At 40.5% G+C, this 24,290-nt stretch overlaps 1 protein-coding gene across 1 annotated transcript in view; it reads left to right on the forward strand.

Annotated features, from left to right (window-relative positions):
* The first annotated feature begins 20,297 nt into the window (after window positions 1–20,297).
* GAP43 (growth associated protein 43) overlaps window positions 20,298–24,290 on the forward strand; it is a 97,094-nt gene continuing 93,101 nt past the window's right edge. The window contains exon 1 of the mRNA XM_032852272.1: window positions 20,298–20,561. Coding sequence (XP_032708163.1) covers window positions 20,532–20,561 — 30 coding nt within the window. The 5' untranslated portion in view covers window positions 20,298–20,531. The remainder of the gene's footprint in view (window positions 20,562–24,290) is intronic.

Raw genomic sequence — 24,290 nt, forward strand, 5'->3', positions numbered from 1 at the left:
GTAAATGATGAATAATAAATGTATTTGGCTAATTTGGCTTATTCAGAGTGACATATAGAAATTAAAATTAATTACTGGCCAAATTATATTAGACTATGTAAACCAGTGCATCATAAATTTCCCTTCAATTGCACATTCCTTTTAACCCACTAATAAGGCAGATATTTTTTTTTTTTTTTTAGTTTTAGTATGGAAACATCTGCAAAACCATTAAAACAAAACCCCTGTGCCTGCTTTTTTGTTTTTTAGGTTTTGTTTTTAACTTTTTAATTGATTGAATTCTGCAAGGACCTTCAAACTAATCTTCCCCTCTGGAGTAGTCTTCCTGATACCAGCCAGTTCTTTAATTTTCTGACACCAACTTGGTGTTCAGCAATTCAACTCAGTTATGACATTAACTTTAGTTAGCTAGCCCAGGCTCCATAGGTTATGAGCTCAGTCCCTAAGACTGCTCCTACACCACACACCAGTCCTGTACCACGGGCACCTCTGACTGACCAGTTATAAACTGGGAGTTCCCATGACTGCCTCTTCGAGCTCAACAATGTATTAGAATGGCTCACAAAACTCAGGAAAGCACTTTAGATATGTTTACCAATTTATTACAAAGGGCAAAACTCAGAACACCTAAATGGAAGAGATGTATAACAAGGTGTGGGGAGAAGGGGCACAGAGTGTCCCTGCCCTTTCTAGGTATGCCACCCTCCCTGCAAGAAGAGTTCAGCAACACAGAAGCTCTCTGGACCTTACTGTTCAAAAGTTTATAATCCAATCTCCTGTCCCAAAAAATGGGGGGTGGGCTGGAAGTTCCCATCCTCTCATCACAGTTTAGTATTTCTGGTGACCAGCCCCCATCCCCAAGGCCATCTAAGGGCCCTACCCTAAGCCACCGCATTAGCATAAACTCAAAGGTGATTAAAATGAACTTCTTAGGAATAACAACAACAACAACAACAAAAACCCTTTATCACTCAGGAAAAGCCAAAGTTTTTAGGAGCTCTGTGACAAAAACTGGGGACAAAAACCAACTATATTTCTTATTATGTTACATCCTCCATTCCTTTGTCTTCCTCTACTTACCATAACAGTGACATATGCAGAAATTTTGTATTTTCCCAAGCAGTTAATGAAATGATATGAATTTTTGGTGCCTGGGTAGCTCAACTGGTTAAGCATCTGCCTTCAGCTCAGGTCATGAACTCAGGATCCTGGCACTGAGTCCAACATCGGGCTCTCTGCTCAGCAGGGAGTCTGCTTCTCCCTCTGACCCATTCTCTTTCTCAAACAATACATAAAAATATTCTAAAAAAAGAAATGAGTATGAACTTCATAAAATCTTTAACTCTTAACACCTGTTAAAGCAAGCAAGGTAGCCAAATTTTTAAATTCCTCAGGTAATCCTTAAGTATTAGTTGATGTAAGTGCATCTACTCCATCTGACCGTTTCCACCACAAGCTCTCAATAAAGTCCAGGTTTTCCCAAGACAAATGGAAATCATTTTGTATGGAAGAAAGTGTAAAGGCCCTTAACCTGGCTCAATCTACTCAGACAGATGGATTCCCTGAAAGATGGATCATGTGTTTATAAAGAGTAAAACTTCCTTCCTCTTCAGCTTGTCGAAACCTTTCAGAGTCTTTGACATTTCTGAATAGCCCAATTCAGCACAGTCAAAAAATGGTATTTCTGTCTGAGATGGAGATAGGCAGCTCTTTAGATTATGGAGATGACTGTGGTCATACAGACTAAGGATAGGAAGAAATCCATATGGGGAACAAAGGTTTGAGTTGGCTATTCTAACTGAAGTTCTACTGTATAGAAGGGACAACCTTGGAAGTCTGGAACTTTGACAATAAAAGGCCTGCATGTGATGGGGGAAACAAAAGCAAAAGAAAAATTAAATTTCCTTACTACTTATAGCCCATTGCAAGTCCTTGAAAAAGGCAGAGTGACATTCCTTGAGGAACTCAGCTGCCTCAATGTTAATACTTGTTATCGGCAAGACCCCCCAGAATCCTGTGAATCTGCTTGAATATATAAAAATTCCTTTGGAAACTTCCTTTACCTCTACCCCCCAAGATACATGTTGGCAATCATCACCCAAGTATATGACACACTGATATACATCTGAAGGGTTTCATGACTCAGTTTTTACTTAAAAGTAATAAATGACATTTTCCCAACAATGGCTGGCCCCCTCAAGGTCCTGGACACCTTGCTTCCAAAACAAGGTTTGGAGACTTGTGCTATCCCTAATCCCCTCCCAACATGAAAGTATATAATGGGCCACTCGTGACCTCAGTGCAGCTCTTCCTGCCCACGGGTCCTGCCCACGGGTCCCGCCCCCTTGCTTAAATAAAACCACCTCTCTGCACCAAAGATGTCTCGAGAATTCTTTCTTGGCTGTTGGCTGTGAACCCCAACATCTTTCCTACCTCACAGGGACCACGGAATTTGTTAAAGCTACTCCAGGGAAGTTGCCCAGGCCATGGATAGTTGCTGTCTGAAGTGCTTTCTTAGCTCCCACTTCCAGAGCCCACCCATACGCCTGAGTGCTTTGCCTAGAAATTTGTTTCTCTGACTTCAAATATCCCCAAATGGCAGCTGCCTCCTCTGACCCTTATCACACCCTCACCTGCCCACCATTCATCCTTGTAATCAGTTCCCTGCTCCAATTGGTTAGACCTGACCTCACCTGACCTCAACTACCATCTGTTCTTAGAGCAGAGCCTGAGGCACATACAGGCTGTATCCCTAATCCAGTTATTGCAGTGAGTCCCCCACGGCTACCATTTAACCACGGTAACTGCCTCCCCGCAAAATATGCATCTACACATATGCATGCATGTGGATGCGTGCACACAGCATACACACCTAAAAAAAACGAAGAGCTCAACACTCAAACTAATTATCAGATAGTTACAAAGCTAATTACTGGAAAACGGAGACAATTCTGATCCTTTTCACCTTTTTTTTTTTTAAAGATATATTTTTACTATAAAACTTCCTCTTCAGTCAAAAAATTTTTTTCAGGAAATAAAGGCTTCACAAAATTATTTTCTGTGCCTACATGTACCAAAGCATTTAGGCAATTCTAATAGTTTCATTAAAATAAAGGAATCACTAAAGAAAACAAGTTAGTCTGCTTTTCCCCCCAAACACACACCAAAAAAAAAAAAAAAAAAACCAAAAAAACTATTAGTTTACCAAATATTCAGCTTCTGTTTGACTAACTATTGTGTAGACCAGCCTAGAAAAGAGAAGGAGTCCAAAACAATGGTAAAACTTAGTAGAAGCTGACCACTATAGGAACACAGGAAAATTAAAGCTGGACATATGGTTAAGTATAAACCCAGAGGGAAAAAATAGATCAATCCATTTGCAAGATACAACCCTAATATGTCTAGAATAAATGGTCTAAGTATTTGGGCAAGGATTATAGCTCATCCAAAAACTACACAGGCAGATATATGTGTAAACAAATAAATATCCAGGCAAAAGCTTAAAAAAATATGTATGTATTATATTTGGCTTATATATAAAATATAATTTATAGCACTGTTCTGTTTGAGTGAATGCTTCCAAAGAGAAACAAAGTTAATTAGAAAGCTCATACATACATGTAGCAACAAAAAATGGAATACACACAAAAAGACGTTTTCTAATAAGGCATAATAAATAAGTAGGCATATAAAAGGAATGATGACTTTAAAAGATGAAGTACGATTTAAAAATCTGTCCACAAACAAGATAAATTGAAGAAAGTAAAGTAGACAGAAAATAATGGCAAAGAGCAAACTGGAGATGAACACTTGGGAGAGTTGAGTATTCCTAAGTAATCAGAATGAAGGAAATGCATCTGGACCACAAAAGGCACAAAAACCAGGAGCCAGCATATGCTTGGCAATCTTGTCTGTGTAGCTTTACTAAGCTGATCAAAATACTGCCAATTCGTTTTGTTTTGTTTTCTGCCATCATAATGGATAGTTACTGAGCAATTGATTGTATCATTGTGCAGTTGGTTGGCTTTGGTCATTAAGATGGATGAAATGATTGGACCAAGTGTTTCATGGTCTGGTGATCTTGGTCACCTTAATGACCCAGTTGTATTGACTGCAGAATCCTGACCGCCATGCATTCTCTCCATCTCCCACGGACATATTTTGATAATACCTATTACTGCCCTTACAGCTATTTCCTTGCTGTTTCTATTTTTCAAAAGTCTCAGAGAACTAAGGTGCTGCTAAAGAAGATCTAAAATTAACAGAAACCGACGATGTAACTATATTAAGAATCACAAATCTGTAAACACACTGTAGATAATGAATTCATGAACACCACCTACTACCAAGATGTTTTTTTTTAAAAACGGGAAGATAAACTTTTCCTATGGAAATACTAAATTGAGGTTTGTAGATCCCGACATGCCTTCTTTTATCCCCCACCCCAAAATAATTTTAGGTAAACATTAAGTGTAAATTGGATTCTAGCAACTTCCAGGTGTTGCGCTCTGGTCTCCTGATTCAGAGAGAATCGGTTCACTCGTGCTGCAAACCCACAGGCTTGGTCCCGCCTCCTATCCTGAGCCAGTGCTGACCGAGAGGCTGGTAAGACTTTGAATTACGTCCTAACCCTAGACCTGAGGTCTGAAAATTCAGCTGTGGTTGTTGGGCTTTCTTCATGCCTTACAAGCATCTTTTACAGCCTTTCAGAACCATTGTACTGAAGCTCTGGGCGAGCCAATCCTAGGTGCGCGAATCGCCAATGTCAGGAGATTGGCCCCAGCCATGTTCTCTTACTTCTGCCTAACTCCCTCTTCCACGGTTTGCAGCCCGTCATCCCGGGACTGTCATCTCCCCTCCCTGTGACCGGAGCCACACTCCAAACCGCAGTACATCTGGCTAGGGCCTGGGCCCCACCTGGCACCTGTCAGCTCTCCACTCCAGGAACTGGAGCCTCGCCCAAACACAGCCTTCTGGCGGGGATTCTGCAACATATGGGCACAACTCCCAGAATCATGACTGCCACCTGCCTAGCTCCCAAGGGCTCACCCACTGCTGTGCCCTGTCTTACCAGATTGAACCTTGTGCCCAAGATCGCTTAAACCATTCCTCAGCTTGCGCCATGATTTTCAGCTGGGCTTCGTCCTTGTCCTTTCTGGGACTAATAATGCAGCCCATTTCCTTGGCTCCTGTTCCACTGACCCAGGGTTTCTGTTATCTCAAATGTTTCTCATGCAAAACCCATGCGCACCATGGAGAAAACATCACACTGAAGACCAGAACACCAGGGTTTCTAGCATTGTCTCAAACACTAACTTCTCATTTTGACTTTCTCGGTCTCAGTTATCTGACCTATAAAATGAAAAAAGTTGGAAGCTCTTTTTAGTTCTGGTGTTCTTTAACTTTATGAAAAGGCTTAAGATTTGGTTTAAATATGTGAGGAAATTATAAAATGTGCATGTGTACAGTTGGTGAGAAATGTTTTCATTAAGATGACTCAAAGGTTAATATTATACAGTCTGATTTGTTGGTTTTTTTTTAAACATTTTTATTTGTTTGTGTTTATTTTTTGAGAGAGAGTGAGAGCAAGAGAGATCACAGAGAGAGAGGGAGAAATAGACTCCCTGCTGAGCAAGGAGCTCTATGCCAGTCTCGATCCCGGGACCCTGAGATCATGACCCAAGCCGAAGGCAGATGCTTAACCAACTGAATCACCCAACCAACCCTGACTGGGTTTTATCTAGTATTATATTCATGATCTAAAAAAGGAAGCAAGCAGAACTCCAGTAAAATCGGCAAATTATATTAAATTTTGAGTTATTTATCAGCACTGGTAAAGAAGACAAAACATTGTAAGTGGACCTAAAGAGATTAGAAAGATGAGTAGAAAAAATGAGATTTTTGCCTACTAAAATGCCAATAACCGGGGGCGTGTGGGTGGCTCAGTTGGTTAAGCCTCTGACTCTTGGTTTCAGCTGAGGTCCTGATCTCCAGGTCCTGAGATCGAGGCCCATGTCAAGCTCCATGCTCAGTGGGGAGTCTGCTTGGGATTCTCGCTCTCTTTCTCCCTCTGTTCTTCAACCTGCCCTCTCTCTCTCTCTCTCAAATAAACAAATAAAATCTTTTTTAAAATGCCAATGATTGGGGCACCTGGGTCGCTCAGTGGGTTAAAGCCTCTGCCTTCTGCTCAGGTCATGATCCCAGATTCCTGGGATTGAGCCCCACATCAGGTTCTCTGCTCCACAGGGAGCCTGCTTCTCCCTCTCTCTCCCTGCCTGCCTCTCTGCCTACTTGTGATTTCTGTCTGTCAAATAAACAAATAAAAATCTTCTTTTAAAAAATGCCAATGATCAGAAGAGAAGTAAGGAGAGAAAAATTGTTCAAACCTGATATTGTGCAGGTGGGAAAGGCAACAGAAACATTGTCAAACTATCCAGAGACAAGTTCAGTACAATTTTTGAATTAAGAAAACAATGGAGTAATGTAAGGTAAAAGCCAATACATATTGGGAAACAGAACAGCTATCAGACAGTCACATCTGATCTTATCCCCCAAGGCAGACAAGAGTTGATTTTCAGCCCCATTTTCCCTTATTTTTCTTCCACTGTGGAGGCTAAGAAAAAGTAAAATAGTTACTTTTCCACTCTCCCTGATGTTCAGATATGGTCATTCAACTCAGAACTGTCCAATACAATGCAGGGCAAAAATGTGCCTGAAGGATTCTGCAAAAGTTGTTACTTTGTTACAAAAGGGGCCAATATTGGTACTGTTTCCTCCCTGTTCCTGTCTGGAAAGTATCATAATACCAGGAGCTGCAGCAGCCATTTCACTGTCAGAGGCAACATACATGGTATTGATAAACAAATGAACAAAATAGTTCAAGATATAAGAACAAAGAAAATAAAAGAACCTGGGTCCCTAATGATTCCATCCATAAGATGAATGAATGCAATCACCTACCACCATATTTCTTGTTATAAAATACAGAAATGACATTTTAAAGTCATCTTTAATTGGATTTAGTTCATTATTTACAGGTCTAAAATAGCTCTTTTGTCCCTGGTTTTGTATCAGCACACACACCAAACACACACACACACACACACACACACATTCCAAAAGCTTCTACCCAACAGTGAAGACTTTTATGTAAATGGCAGAGTTTTATCTATAGTACCATTTCTGGAACAGGAACGTTGAACCTGGAAAAATTTTAGGTCTGTTTTCAAAAATTAAAAAGGGAGAGAAAAGAAAGTTATCTCACAAGTTAAGGAATTTATTATTGGTACATTTATCTAGAGTTGAATATTGAAAATTGAAATTTTGGGTTGAGAACATAAATAAAAGAGTACTGATCCCAAAGAGCTAGGATCTATTCATCAAGAATAACTCATGCTACTTTCCATGTATCTTTCTTTGATTGAGTATAAAATATTAAGTAAGGAAAAGTTATCCATTCAATGAAAATATACTGAGTTACCTAAGATATGCTGGGTGTGTGTTAAGAACTGGAGATGCAAAGATAAATAGAATTCAATTTCTTCCTTTAAGAAATGTGTTAGTTTCTTAACTTCCATGTAACAGTGAAGATAGGCAGGTAAGTAGATACTATCAATAATGTATGGTAAGTGCTTGACAGGGGCCAGTACAAGAAAGAATAGTAACATAAGAAATGGTGGCGTGAGGAATGTCATCATGATTCATGGAGAGAGATTATTTTAGCTGTTTTTGGAAGAATGAGAATTTCATCACTCAACACGGGGGAAATTATTCTGTGAATCAAAGTCAGTATGTGTAAAGGCACAGAGATAATTAAGGCATAGACCTCTTTGGAAAATGCAGTGAATTTGGTGTTCAGGGATGGCTCTGGAGAGGTAGATAGGCAGACCGCCTGCTGGGGAGGCATTTGGACTTTCTCCTGCAGTTAACTGGGAGTTAAAGCAGGATATTACATAAAGGAGGTCCATGACCTGGTGTGGTTGTTTTAGAACAATGACTCTGGCTCTGGGTAGAGGATAGATTAAGGAAGCGAGCGATTACAGGCAGGGAAGTAATTAGAAACCTATCACACAAAAATCAGACAAGAAATGAGAACCTGAAGAATTGATACCTCGAGGGTTTCCTGACCTACTGACTGACTGTTGTGAGGGGGAAGCAAGCACACTATTGGCCTGGGCGAGTGAGTGAGCGGCAGTCCTATAAACCAGAATAGAGATTCCAGGAGGAGGTACATATTTTGGTGAGAGGACGCGGGAGGAAGATAAGATGTTCATTTTGGGAGAGTGAATCATGCATATGGAGATCTGTATTTGAAGCAGAATTCCAACGAGGTCTGGGCTGAAAATACAGACTTGGGAGTCACGCAGAAAGAGGTCTCATCCTCTTTCTGGTGGAGGAAGGTGTGGGCAGTGCTGAGAAGGCCCAGGCAAGTGGTGATTGAGGAAGAGAGATCTGACAAGAAGAAAGAGGAGGCATCCAGAGCTGGAGGAGGAAAATTAGGAGAATGAGTGTCAGTGAAACAAAGATAAAAGGAAATTAAACGAAAAAAAAAAAAAATAAAAAGCTACAAGGAGTGGTTAGTCTTGAAGCTGCAGAGAAGCCTTGTAAGGTAAGGAATGAAAAGGTGTGTGTGTGTGTGTGTGTGTGTGTGTGTGTATGTGTGTGTGTGTGAAAGAGAAAGAGAGAGAGAGGGAGAGAGAGAGAGAGAGAAAGTGATGGCAACTATGGGGACCTAATTAGAGCCAGTGGATTGGGGAACACAAAGACAAATCACCAGTAAATGAGAAGGGAAGAGGAGGTGAAGAGGTAAAGATGGTGGGCAGAATATGATGCAGGGCAAGAGGTGAAGGACAACATTTTATTTTTGAAGGAATGGAAGAAGCTAGAATCTTTTAAAAGATGAGGCTTGGAGATTCAGGGGGGTTGCGATAAGAGAGGGAATAGGAGAACCAAGATCTTGAGGAATTTTGAGAAGAGACTATTCCAGATATGCAGGGGAAACTTCCACCTCCACTTTGCCAGGTTCAGATTAAGTCTGAAGGTGGCAAAGCAGCAAATGAGTGAAGTCTCACCTGAATGCATTCACTTTCCAAGTGGAACAAGGTCATAGTATCGGTCATGCTGAGAATAGAGGGGCGAGATGGAATAGTAAGCCCAAGAAAAGTGAGAAAAAATGGAAATCTGCAATATTCCGAACGGGAAACGAAAGCAGAGGAGAGAAACAAAGATTTTTCCGGCACTGTTTATATGCTATGTTCACATGTTAGGGGGGTGGAGGTGGAAGAAGAGGCAGATTGAATAGACAAAAAAGAGGCATAATTGATGACTCCTGGAGAAAGTGCTCAGCTTTGCATAGGGGGAGGGTAATCTTTTCCTCTGACATGAGAAGGAAGAAAGTGAAGGTTTCTGGACAAAGTCATGCACTTTGTAAATAATCTCTTGAGAGTCTTACGAACAAGGTGGAGAAATTTGGACTGGATGCAAAGGCTATTAAGTAGACAAATATCTCATTGAATCAATGCTGATTAATGGTTTGATGCCTGTGTGGAGGGAGAATTCTATTTGCATGGCCAAGAATTCTGTCCTTGGCCCTGTCCTGTCAAGCATTTTTTTTTTTTTTTAAATTCAGTGCCTTGGATGAGACACATAAAGCTTGCTCATCAAATATGTGGATGACATGAAGCCAGAAGGGATAAAGATGACAGAAATATGGGATGACAGAATTAGGATCTAAAGAGTTATTGGCAGGGTGAAATAATTGGTAGAATCTAATAAGACAAAAATAAATAAAAATACATATGCAATATTTTACCCAGATGAAAAAATAAAACAAAAATCAACAATGAAACTAGACAGTTTCAGGAAGGTGTAGGAGGTACTTAGTTAAGCAAGGTCACACATAAACAAATGTTTCAAAATGTCATTTGGAGTAAATAAGTGATATGATAAATGACCATATGAACTTTTGCAAACTAATTGTTGAGTTTTCAGGAATTTTGCAAGCTAGTTGTTAAACACAGTCATTATTAAAAGTTAAACTACACAAATTTAAAATTAAGTAAATTATATTAAAAACAAATTAATAAATACTCAAAATGTATCACTTGGTTTGGTTTGTTTTTACTACTGTCTAAACTGTACAGATTATTTATTTCTATTGTATCTATTTGCTGGGAACACTATATAATGCTGTTTGGCTGTGCATGTCTTCCCAGCTCTACATTCGGGGATGACACATTTGTAGCTTGACATGGGACATGGTGAGAATATTTACACCATTGAAATGGGCAAAAGCTACAAATCCTTTCTGCCTTACCCCAACCCCTTGAGAGCCAGTTGTTAAACATTTACCAGCACACTCCTGAATAGGTTCACAATTTAATGGTATGGTGGTGGGACACACATACACACAGATCTTACAGGTCTGTGATGTATTGATTGATATTGAACATCTAAAATTACAGCAGTGATTTATTCCTTTCTCACTTCAAGGGTAATTATTAAGTAGGGATGCTACATTTTAAGGGCTGTTGATAAATTATAGTATGTTAAAAGGAGGTAGGAGAAAGCCAGAATGAAAGGACTCAAAATATTGTTAAATGAAAAATAGCTCAAGAGATGCTTGGTATGCAAAAGTCAGCGAATATGGATGAGCTATATTTAAACACTTGCTGAAATAGTATGTGAAAGAGTTATTACCCTAAGTGGCCCCAAGGTTTACAAACAGAACTAAAGGTGGGAAACAAATATCAATTTCTATAGGAAGAAATAAGGACAATGAATAGGGACAACAAATATCCCAAGCATTCTCGAAAGTTAAAAAAATGAAAAGCTTTGGAAGTAACATACTTTCCTTCAAGCACAGCGTGTTTTAACATTTGGTAACATCAGACAAGGACCTGGGCCAGATGACCTTACAGGTATCATCTAACCTTCTGGAATCTTTGAAGTTCAGGAACATTTAATGCAAATGACTGAAGACATGCCCAGTCTAGTTTCTGTGAAACCAATTACTTGAAGACTTATTAAGAGGGGTCCCATATCCTCATTTTCCTTCAGACCATTAAACTCATCCATTCAATGAAGGCCTCCAGAAGACAACAATATGCTAAAATGAGGGGGAAAGACTCCTTTAGGAGTGAGGATGAGATATTAGGAGTGAGGATGACAAAACCTGAATGAGAAACTCCCTCGTCTTAAAAAAAGTAAATAAAACTTGAGTCACTAGTTAGTTATAGGGACATAGACAAGATGATATTTTTGAGCTCCCATTTCAGTACCTCAAACCTTTCAATGCTGTGCAGTCTAAATAAATGGATTAAAATACATGTAAACTAATATGAATATAATATCACTTTCTAGTAGTAAACGTCTTTATGTGGGTCAAAGAGACTATGGTGTGGACTGAAGTGTAGTGCAATTATAGATGATCTGGGAGAAATACTACATGCTAATTTTGCCTGGGAAAATCAGAGAGGTGTATTTCAAACAACAGAGAATCTTAAAACTTGAATGGTGGAATTTTTTTGTTGAATTTTAGAGAAGTTGGAAGCTTTGAGATGAAGGAAAGAATAGAGACTTGGAAATAGAAAGCCAAATAATCAGCAGAGCAATTTTGGAGGAGCTAACAGGTACTAGAGGGGATTTAAAGTAATACCAGATGAAAATTGTTGGAAATAAATATCCCAGAGTCTTAAGGACAGAGAATGGGGAAGGCTGTTCAAGAAAATTCCGAGGACAGAGTACATTAGCCCCTCTAAGTATGTTTTGGATGGCTTCACTATGAAGAATTTTAATGTAAGGAAGAGTAGATTTGGATTTCAGACAGAAAAAGATCAAAGTTGTGTAAGTACAAAAAGCTCAGTTCTAGACTTGGCAGAATCATGGTGGACAGGGGAAAGGGAACAGAAGAAAAATAAACCAAGGGATTGTATTATAGGATGAGCTACCTGTTTGAATGAAGGTTGAAATTAATAATGTTTAAGTGAAATCTATCAATGCTTCAAGTCAATGTGAGCAAATTAAATAATATGAAGCCATATATCTGAAATTTCTCTTACTGTCCAACCACACGTTGTAGACTATACAACACTTTCCAAAGCCTATAGTCTATCAAAAATAGTAAAAGAGGTATCACAAGACATGGGAGAGGATGAAAGGTGATGAGTTTAGGGGTATAGACTTTGGAAGACACTTCTCTGACTCCCCACAGAGTGGCAGTTAACATTTAATGGAACACAAATGGGGAGCCTCATGTTCGGACCCCACCAAGAGGGCTGTATTTTGTCACTTCCCCAAGCCATGTACACTCTAGAAGGAAGTTTAGAATGGGACAAATTCAGGAGAGGAGTGGAGTTGGTGAGAAACAGCCATTCTGTATAGAATAAAAGTCACAATTACGGATTAAAACAACTGGGGATCCTGAAAGTTAATGTTTGAAATTTAGTTTAAACAGCCTTCCTCCCTCTTTTTTTCCCCTTCTCACCTCCTTTTTTCCCTTTTACTCTCCCTTTTTCCCACCTTCTTATTCTTCAACAAGGGTTTATTGAAGACTTAATGGCTCTGTATCAATACTGGAAACCAGAAGCAAATTTACAAAGAAGCTAATTCAGCTTAAGTTTTAGGGCTCCCTACTCACATGGGCCATGAGCCACAGGTTTGTACATTTGTATAAAATTTGAAAGAGTCAGATATCTTAATAACAACCCATTCAACTTCTGTCTGTTTCTACTCAGACTTCCCCTCAACCACATTTCCCCTCAAGTCAGGTTGTGTTGAGTTGCTGTGGGCAGTTCCTGGAACTGGGTAAGATGTGGTTGTATTGGTGTTACATTTAAATTGGATTTAATGGGATATATTTATGTTTCTTCTCAGGGTTTTTATGTACATAAAGTTATTGCTAGCGATTCATGGCTGCAAGGAATACAGGGAGCCAACTCACTGGGCATGGTCACCTGAAGTGCAGAACTAGAGGCTGAATTCAAATGCAAACATCACTTGGCTTATGTCATGTAGCGCCTGAGTCATGTGGTAAAGATGAGAAACAAGATTTGAAATGTATGAACCAAAATCCAGTCTGTGGGGAATTTTTCCAATCATCGACTGTGTAAAATTTAATGTGAGAGAATCAATTTTTACCAAAGCCTAACCAAAACCGAAGTTTTTTTCTGTTAGGAATAAATCTGATAATGCCACATAATTAATAATTCATAATTTATAAATGTACCATGCATATTTTTTTTTCTTTCTGGAGCAACTATTTGGAATTTCTCAGAATTCCTGTTTTGTATCACCCCTTTACCCTTTACCAAAAACACATCTGTATGTGGAAGTCTCATGGATAGCCCCACAACTATCAAGAATAAAAACAAACCCAGTCAACTGTGTTAGAGGAAAGACTAGATTATCTTTCCATTTTCCTTCAGAATATTGCATTACAAAGTCATTGTTATACAAAGAGATGATGAGAAAACATGCAGACAAAAATGTAGGAATTATAGAGATATGTTAGACATGTAGTATTTTAAAATACTACATTTTGTTCTTCTGAATTTTGTGGTATTTATGGTAAAAATCATTATATATATATATATATGTATATATATATATACATATATATATATACATATATATATATATAAATTCTTATTCCAAATAAATATCCATTTTCATACTGAACTTGTATACTTTTTCTTAAGGAAGTCTCCCCTAAATCATAAAAGCTTTAAGTCCCATAAAACCCACCTATACCCCTGCTAAAGACAGGAGAAACAAATTTAAAAAAAGGGGGGGGGCTCAGTTGGTTAAGCCACTGCCTTCAGCTCAGGTTGTGATCCTGGAGATCAGAGTTGGGGATGGAGTACCTCATTGAGTTCCCAGATCCACGGGGAGTCTGCTTCTTCCTCAGATCTTCTCTCCTCTTGTGCTCTCTCTCACTCTCTCTCTCTCTCTCTCAAATAAATAAAATCTTAAAAAAAAAAAAAAAGCAACTAAGACATGCAGTCAGAAAAAGACAATTATCATATGATTTCATTCATATGTGGAATTTAAGAAACAAAACAGATGAACATAGGGGAGGGGAAGGAAGAATAAAATAAGATAAAAGCAAAGAAGGAGGGAAACCCTAAGAGACTCTTGACTATAGGGAGTAAACTGAGGGTTGCTGGTGGTGGGGGGATGGGTAACTGGGTGAGGGGCCTTAAGGAAGGCACTTGATGTAATGAATCACTAAATTCTACCCCTGAGACTAAAAAAAAAAAGAAAAAGAAAAGAAAAGTAAGTCACGGTTCTTGCTGTCCAGGAATACACATTGCAGGGAGGAGACAGGCTGGCAAATAAGCTATCGCAAAACTTCAGGGGGAATAGAGAAGTATGAGAAACACTCTGTGGTTCTTTTCATGACCAATTCAAATGAAACTTTCATTTCAGCCTCCGATCCTGTGTTGGTGGTGGAGGTTTGTGTAACCTGATGGAATTTTTCACATCACCTGCTATTAATACACTCCCAAAGTCCCTGAGTTAGATCTGTTCGCTCAGGCAATCACAAGCTTCCTCAGGAGCTTCGTGGGGACTGAGTCTTAACTTGGTGGGCCACAGGTCTTCCATCTCCTCCAGTGCCACCAGCACAGCACAGGTCTCATCACTGAGATTCCTGTGTTCTGGGATATTGACTACTCACAGACTCAGATGGCCTCCAGTGCACTGGAAGGAGAAACTCTGAGGGGATTTGAGGCAAGTTGGGAACGATGGATCGAGATCGAGGGGGTCCTAAAAACCATCCAGGTCCTTGTCTGTCAGCAGGAAGCAGGATGAATTCTGGCGGTAAGGCCATACCGAAATGCTATCAGCCTAATTAATGTGGTGACATCATTTCACAGAGGCTTCCCTCTCCCTGGATCCCAACGTAGCCACGTCTGCCTGGAAACCTTTGGCTGTCTCAGACAACTTCTGAGTCTTCTTTCTTACAACCTGATCCTGCGATACACTTGAAACTTGAAATGCTTCCTGAAAATGAATGCTTTCAGAACTGACTCATCACCTCTCTCACCGTACCAGCCCATTTTCTGGACCTCCTCATGCCTGGGTTTGGCATTTTCAGTCTCCAGGCTGCCAGGCCCAATCTCCAAACCACTTTCAGTTCTCCCATTTTCTTCTTCCCCTAGGAGATTCTTCTGTGAGGTGAATGAGACAAAACAGGGAGAGTATGATATACATGGTACCTGGAACATACTAGGCACTCAGCAAGTGACAGTTCACTTTTTCTCCACCTTTCCTCCCAGAACTAGGCATTAGAACAATTCCATGATTCTCTCACCAGGTCCCAGTGTGTCCTTCTCTCTATTCCATACTATACAATATTACCACAAGTGTTGTCTAAACTATCCTATAACAAACTTTATGTCTAATCCCCTGTGGGAGGTTGACTTATATTCCTCAAAAACCTATCTAAATCCTAACCACCCCTTTCTATGAATGTGACCTTACTTGAATAAAGAATCTTTGCAGATAATTAATTTAAGGATCCTGAAATGAGATCATCCTGGATTTAGAATGGACCCTAGATTCAATGACAGTTGTCCTTATAAAAGAAGAAAAGATAGAGGGAGGGAAGGCCCATGTGGAGATGGAGGCAGAGATTGGAGTGATGCATCTTCAGACCAAGGAATGCCAAGGACTGCCCACAACCACCAGAGACTAGGTGAACGGTATGGAATGGATTCTCCCCCCAGAGGCTCCAGAAAGGATTAATCCTGTCAACATTAAATTTCAACTCCCAGAAATGTGAAAGAATAAAACTTTTTGAAGATTTATTTACCTCAGAGAGAGACAGATAGAAAGAGCACAAGTGGGGGGAGGGACAGAAGGAGATGGAGCAGCAGGCTCCTCACTGAATAGGGAGCCCAATGTGGGTCTCAATCCCAGGACCCTGAGATCATGACCTGAGCTGAAGGCAGATGCTTCACTGAATGAGTCACGCAGGTGCCCCTAAACCAATAGTTTTATGTTGTTAAGCCCCCAGGTTTGTGGAAATTTGTATAGCAGCCCTAGGACACCCCGTTTGCCCATCTGGATGTGCCTGCCCTGCTAAATTTCTTTCTTATGACCGTCCTGTACAACTGTCCCTCTTCTCCATATTGACAATCCCTTAATCATGCAGTGAGAGGTGGTACATTTTACCTTTTCCAATATGACCCCTTTCCTTTCTCTAAAACTCAACATGTCTTCTGTACTTGTCCAAATCCTAATCATGAAATGGAAGGTCAACCCTAGTCCACGGTGACTTCTCTTATGTTCTAAATTCTTGTAACACACATGTGACATTGAATCATGTTTTGTCCAAACGGCATTTGTTTCGTTTTTCACATACATCTGTATTTCTTTGAGGGTGGGATGTTTTTGTAATACAGAAAATGTTGAATAAGTAAGTGATGTCCAAAAGTACTGATGGAGAATGCAGGAAATATGGGCAGAATTGGGTCCTTCGAAAGACATATGTTGAAGCCCTAACCAGTATCTCAGAATGGGACTGTATTTGGAGACAGAGTTTTTTGAAGAGGCAACTGAGGTTAAATGAGGTCATATGAGTGGGCTTTAACCCCATACGACTGATATCTTTTAAGAAGAAGGTATTTGGACACACAGAGATACCGGGAATTCAAGTGCATAGGACAACCATGTGAGAAGGCAGTAAAAGGGTGGCCATCTACAAAGCCACAGAGAGAGGCCTGGAATAGATACTTCCTGAAGAGCCCTCAGAGGAAACCAATCCTGCCATTGGACTTCCAGTTTCCAGAACAGTGAGAAAATAAATGTCTATTGTTTAAGCCACACAGTTTGTGGTATTTTGTTATGGCAGTCTTAGCACCAGAACACAGCAGGTAAAAAGCTAAGACTGAAAATCAAAAAAATAAACTCCTAAAAGGGGGAGTAAAAAGATGAACATATTTTCTACCTGCACTGCCAACACTCTTCTCTCAAGTGCCAGTCTCATTCCTAAAATGACATACTCTCTGATGGAGCCCTTCATAAAGCCCAGAGTCTTCCAGGTTTATTATGAAAACAATATCACTTTAGTATGAAGTTCAAAGAGATCTGAGAGTGGAACTGGCACCTGACCTCTACCACTCTTCACCCTCTTCTAGAATGATGTTACTGCCTAATCTACAGGTAAGAAGTTACCTGACAGTCTCATGAGATGACGTGCCAATTAAATTATAAAAAGTTCAACCTTGGGGCTTAAGCCCAGGCATTTTCTGGGATTGGTTGTCAGAGGATGAGGATTAGTGGCTCCACGGAACAGTTGGCAGGTGGGCATCAGGACAATACTGATATTTTATTTTATTTTTTTATTATTTTATTTTTGTTGTTTTATTTTATTTTATTTTATTTTATTTTATTTTATTTTATTTTATTTTATTTGCCAAGATCAGATCAGTGTGTGCTTTTCTCCTTCTCATTCTTTTACCATCCTATAATTTCCATTGCTCAGGATAAAAATGTATTGGAATTGATTCCATAATATTTAAACTGAATTTGGAATTCTGAGCTCACGTCTGTAAAGTAATTTTAGAGTTCATTGACTGAAGGTAGTATGTCCGGAGAGCATTCAGAATGGCAAGGACCCCAAATACAGAGGCACCTGGGGGTGTTTGAAGTATGTGATATTCGGTCAGAAGTATACAGAGGGCTCGCTGTTGGGTGAGGGTATCAGCTTGTTCTCCATGGCTTTTGAGGTGAGGGCTGCGTCTGTTAGATGGACCTTGCAGAATGCTGGTGTCCTTTCAACACAAAGACTTCCACTGCATCATCTAATCCTCTAAGGACCAGAGGTAATGAGGTGGTAGAGGTCCATTCAACGCCATGTAGCTTAGTGGATAAGAGGGTTTTGGAGTCCTAGTTTTACCTCTTATTAGCCATGTGACCTAGGCTAGGTACTTAATTCACCTAGCTTTAGTATCCCTACCAAAATGGGATTAACAATCACACCTCCCTCATTTGGGTATTAGAGGAAATAGTGCACGTCAACCACTGGAGAAACTGGTGCCAAGAGGGAGGTTTAATGTATTTAGTCACAGAGTTCATCCACGCCTATGCCTGGTTTTGAGCTCTAGTCTCTGCCTGACTTCATTATGTCACCATGTTTCCAAGGTCCCTTCCAAAAAATAAAAGGGAAAACAAGATATAATTGAGAGGGCGGAGGGGAGTGAATTGAAGAGGAAAGGACTTGTCCCCTTTCTACCGCCAACTTGGTGCCATAGTTGACAAAATGGTCTTATCAGTGAAGTGATGTATCTGTTTAAACACCGAAAGAGGCCATTCTATTTCTTCTCCTTTGTCCCCAGTCCTCATATCCTCAGTTCCTTTCTTTTCCACTCTTCAGCCCCAGGCAGGCAGGTGGGACCATCATCACCCATAACTGGAATGTCTCTGATGGAGCTGGTTCTTACCCGTTCTTTGTCCTCCTCTACCACTTCCAAGCAGAGAAGGTTGTTTTTGAAAGCTGACTCTGACTAGACTCATTATAACATCAAAAAAATATTAAACTCAGAGTTTAACTCTGTTTCCTATCATAAAATATGAAAATCAAGAAGTAAATGGGAGAAAAAGAACGTCATGCTCAGAAAAACCTCTGGGGGTAATGTATAACCATCACCCCTTGGGTGTCTCTCTGAGACAGTCCATTCTGAGATGGATGTACCTTAAATTTTGTTAAAATGTATTAAGCACCTATTAAACTCAGTGATCCTGATAGTATGTGTGATAATAAGCTGTCTGGTTGACACTTATTAACTAGGCTTGTGTCTAGGAGAGACTAGAAAGAATGTGAGGCGTTTAATTGGGGATGCTGTCACTAATGGACAACAAGAAATAGTTTGGTAAATTCTTTGAGATATTTACTTTAAAATGCCATCAAAATTTCAGAAAAGTACAGTCTCCGAGGTAAAGCTAGTATGTAGTAAGAATGGCTCCATTCTAATATATGCTTTACATACATTATATTACTTGGTCCTCACAACTTGTTGGCATTATAATCCCTATTTGACAGATTAGAAAATTAGGTCAGAGAGGGTCATTAACATTCTCAAGATCACACAGTACCATACATCTAAAAATCATTTTATATACATTTTTTCTTAAAATATTTTCCTTTACTCAAATTATGAAAGAGCATAGAAGGAATTGAAGACATAGATATCACATTATATGGTTTCTTCTTATAACAATTAAGTTTTTAAACTTTTTAAGGATTTTATTTATCTATTTGAAAGAGAGAAAGAAAGGGAGAGACAGAGCACAGGCCAAGGGGGAGCAGCAGAGGGAGAGGAAGAAACAGACTTCCCAGTGAGCAGGGAGCCTGAAGACATGGGGCTATCCCAGGACCCTGGACTCATGACCTGAGCTGAAGGCAGAGGCTTAACCGACCGAGCCACCCAAGCACCCCTACTTTTATTCTTCTTGACCAAACTATAAAATATCATTTTGGGTGCCATTAGTATCACAGACTTATTTTTCAAATGTGTTCCACTTTTTAAGTAAAATTAGAAGAAACCCCAATTTTCAAACAGGTGTGAGTGCATTAAAAACCACCGTGTGATTTTAGATATGAATGCTGATTCCTAAACATTAGTTATCATTTTCTTACCTTACGTGCTTCAAATGTTTAAAATGCTACATATTCATGTGGATTTCTCAAGGATATTTGAGCATATATGAGATATGTTTTTTGTGCATATTTAAGCTTATATATATGTGTTTTAGATTATATGAAGACTGAGAACAGTATACAGAAGTGTCTATTTACATCTTACTTCATTTTTTTGAGACAACGCAACCCTCACAATTATTAAATGCACATAAAATCTAAATAGCAAATATAACTTATATTGGTACAGGTCTGACTACGGTGTCCTTTGCTCTTATATGATCGTAAAAGAGAAGAGTTAGTAAAGAAATACAAGCTTTCCTCAAGCCCCTCTTCCCTAAAACACATTCCATCCAATCTCCTGAACTGGCTGGAATATCCGTCTCTACCCCCACCCCACCATCCTCTCAATGCAGTGGGAAAGTCGGTGGGTAATTGGGTCCAGATTGGAGATGTTTAAATATTCATGAGGCTGGCAGGGGACTGGGAGGGGGTGACTGTTTAGAATAGGGGTGGGGGCTGGGGAAATGATTAGTCATTGAAAGCTAGTGAACAATTCTGAGAAAGAGAAAGGGAAGAAAAAGACAGACGGGGGGCAAAGGGGGAGAAGAGAGGGGTAGAGAGGGAAGAGGAGAGAGCCCGAGAGAGGGAGAGGGAGCGAGAGCGAGCGAGCATGTGCGATGAGCAGTAGCTGTGGACCTTACAGTTGCTGCTAACTGCCCTGGTGTGTGTGAGGGAGAGAGAGAGAGAGGGAGGGAGGGAGAGGGAGAGCGCGCTAGCGCGAGAGAGCGAGTGAGCAAGCGAGCAGAAAAGAGGTGGAGAGGGGGGGAATAAGAAAGAGAGAGGAGGAAGGAGAGAAGGCAGGAAGAAGGCAAGGGACGATACAACCATGCTGTGCTGTATGAGAAGAACCAAACAGGTAGAGCTAAAGATTTTTACTTCTTGCTGTTGTGAAATTACCAGACTACAATATTTCCCTGTAAAGGCAGAAAAAAAAATATTTTAACTGCTTCTGCTCTGCCCATGGTGCTCGCGTTTCCTTAGCATATGGTAACTGATGGTTGCATCCCAGCTTTTATTCCATTCTGTCTTTCATGCTCTGGTTTGGGAACGCTGCTACTAACTAGGATGAGGTTAGGAAAAAAAAAAATATGCCTGTTTGGCTAGAAATAAGATTTGGGGGGTTCTTAGTGAATGCTTAGCGTTTTAGCTGTCTGGTTTTGCGGGTGTGGGTACAGAAAGGGGTGTGGGGAAAAGATGTGGACTCTACCTACAAGATGGGGAGGCAATCCTTTAAATTCTTTGCAAAAAGCGGGGTCGAAGGAATCATATTCAGTAATGAGTGTTGCTTGTTCTGTCGTACAATTTTCTCACATGTGCTGCGGAAGAAGCCTTATTTCGTACATGCATGAGCTTTAAATGGGCGCAGGTATTAATGGAAAAACATGTGAGGATTTATTTATTTATTTTTCAATGAATGAATGAAACTGTGATTTGGAAGATTTTTTTTTTTTTTTAAAGTAGATTCTAAAGACAACTGGGGCTGGGGGAGAAATTGGCCGTGTGGAGGGGGAAAATCCCCTTCCCAAGATCGTAGCCGATTGTGCACCAGCTGGTCGGAGGAGAGGGTGGACCACGCCCCTAGGAGCTTTGGGTTCCGATGGGATGGGAAAAACGAGCCGAGTGTTACCTGTTGGAAATCAGGTCTTTTCCCTTCTCCCTACCCTTGCACCTTTCCCGGGATTGTCAGTGACCGGAGATGGGCTAACATTTTGGATAATAAGCATGGTGACTCATTTTCATCAGAAGAGGGACACATACAAGCTTACCGAGAATCCGCGTCCCTCCCTCCCTCCCCCACTACCCAGGTTTCTCTTCTATTTCAAATTGCTCACTTATTTCTTGAAAGACATTTTAGAAACTTGATTGGGCTGAGGGTGGGGAGGAATGACGAGTTCAGTATTCTGCAGCAACCGACAGTGCCCTGGCATTCTCCAAAGGAAGCTTTCAAACATTTATTGGAACATGTTTGAGTGATTTTGGCGAAGGTTAAAGAGAAAAATGGGTGTGAGATGTGGGTGAGTGTGTGTGCGCCTGTGTGTGCATACTCGTGGGAGGGGAGGCAGGTCTTGGTCAAAAAAAAAACCCTTTGCAGATTGATTGCCTTAGGGGTGGGGTGCAAGAGATAGGATTTGGGCATTATTCCTGTGCAGGTATTGGATATTGGGCAATTTGTAATACATTCGCTGAATCCGAAGGGGGTGGAGGGGAGCGCAGAAGAAACAGCCTGCCAGCTTTGCACATTTAGCCATCGCCCTGGAAGGAGGGGTGGGTGGTGATGAGATGAGAAAGGAGAGGAAGGGGAAGGGAAGCAGAAGCAGAGTACCAGAGCAGTGGGTGTAAGGGATGGAGAGGCATGAGAAAAAAAAAAAAAAAAAGTTAAAATAAATAAACAAACAAACAGATAAATAAATAAAATTTTCAAAGCAGCAGACACTGTGTAGGGGGTGTTTGAAAAAAAGCATGTGGGTTTTACGTGTACCACTTCCCTAAACTGCTTTAGGGTTCCAGAGATTGATGCTTCCACGGGCTCATTTCTCAAACCAGGACAATTTCTTTCCTTGTCTTCCTCCATTCTAATCCATAAATGCAATGGATACAGGTGGCTGGGTTAAGCACACTGTCAAGGAAACGTTCTGAGGTTACCCCCCTGGTGAGCTGAGGAAATAAAATTTAGGAAGGCGGAGCCCCTAAGGAAGCCAATGCTATTCATTAAAAAAGGTTTAATTTTGGATAGAAAACTATGCCGGTTTACAACTTTTTGCCACCCCATGTAGACACATATAAGTATACACACACCCCCTCCAACAAAAGAAACCAAGCATAATTTTAGGAAGGTAATTGAAGCTAAAAGAATTCCCTTCCCCAAAAGGGGGACAGCTGCCTTCGCTTGGGTTCTATCTCACTAACAGCCCCAAGCGTTCACGGTGATGTGCAAAGTGATACAGCTGAAATTGTGTGTTTAGGGAGTTGTAGCAATTCACATGTGAATGTGCAGAGCATTCGCATACTTCATGTACAACAGTCATGCATGTACTCTGCACAGATCCCACATGCCCGCATGTGGTTTAGCATAAATCATATTCAAGAGAACTAAATGAAAGGTATGGAAGCGGTCATATTTGCACATGCATTTGGTACATGCGTACTTCTGTGTGAAATGGCCATGTGCCCTATTGAGTACTCTTGTGTCTCATTCACGTAAGTCAGGATTTAGGATAGCATTAAATCAGACAGAAGGAAATGGTGTGTTCAGGGCGTGGGCTCCACACTACACCGACTGGCATTTATATAGTGTGAGTACTTAAGTCTCACACAGGTTTCCTGCTTGTGGGTGAAATGATCCTCTATCGTTCAGGGCAGAACCCGGTTGTGCTTATCCTTCTGCCATCTATTCATCATCCTAGTCCTTAGCGGGGAATAAAACAAGGGCAAAAACCTGCAAAGGTCTAAACTCTGCCACACCCATGAAATCCAGCAGAGACGTGGGAGGGGGCTGGAGGGACTGCACTTCCTTCCTCTTCCACTTGAGCGGCATAAAGAAGCAGTCTTGCTTGGATTTCTGAGTGGTAATACATGGCCAGCGGGTGAGAAGAAAGCGTTAATGATCTTTATTAGCCATTAATTACCACTATGGATTATTATAGCAGGAAGGAGAGAATGCAAGTGGGGTGGCGATGAGAACATGGTAAAAGAGTGGGCAAAGGGGAAATAAAATAAAAGAATCCCTGAGATTGTATTGGTTTCTGATTTTCAAATATCTTGGGGCTAACTTTAAATAGCTTAATTACCATGCGTATTGCAGATGATGAAAAACTTGCAAGATGTGATCTGTGTCCACAAAGCCAGAACACTGAAGTGTTTCCTTTGTTTAAAGATAAGGATTTTAAATTGTAATCGAAGTGTAAAGAATAGCAGTGCAAGCAAGGAGCCCCTTCATCCCCCACTTCTCAAGCCCACCAACATCTGCTTTTTTCCTCATAAAACAAATAATTCTCATCTGAGAGAGTGTGATCTGTGGTTTGGAATTCCAGCCTCACTGCGCCTTTTCCCTTGCAGTGCTGGAAAGGTGTGGAAGGATGCCGCCTTGCTGCCCGGTGCAGATGATTCCTCCTAGTGATAAATTGGATTCCTCCTAAATCTCCCTGAGCCACACCCAGTGTCACCCAGGGACTAAGTGAATTAATTAAATGGAGGCATTCTACTTAATATAATTGAAACTGTATTTTGTTTTGTTTAATGGTGATTTCTATGACACATTTCCAAATTTAAACAGAAGAAAAAAATCATTTAAGGGCTTTTTTTCCCCTGCCAAATTATCTGGACTTGCAGAGAACCTTGGAAAATTCATGGTAAATCTAGAAATGAGTTCATATCTGATGACTGTAATTCCTTCTAAACCATGCCAGGGTGCATGCACAATGAGCCCAGCTCCCTCCTGTTGTCAGTGTGCAACCCCCACCCACCCCCCAACCCCCAACACCCAGGCTGAGGCAAAGGGGATAAGAAAATGTACGGTTAATTTTCTCTCTTGCTGAGTTGGCAAAACTACAGAAACTTCCTTTCATGTTTTACACGAAAGGGCCGA

The sequence above is a fragment of the Lontra canadensis genome, unplaced genomic scaffold (assembly GCF_010015895.1).
Source record: "Lontra canadensis isolate GAN:19392208 unplaced genomic scaffold, GSC_riverotter_1.0 scaffold6, whole genome shotgun sequence".
Lineage (NCBI taxonomy): Eukaryota > Metazoa > Chordata > Mammalia > Carnivora > Mustelidae > Lontra > Lontra canadensis.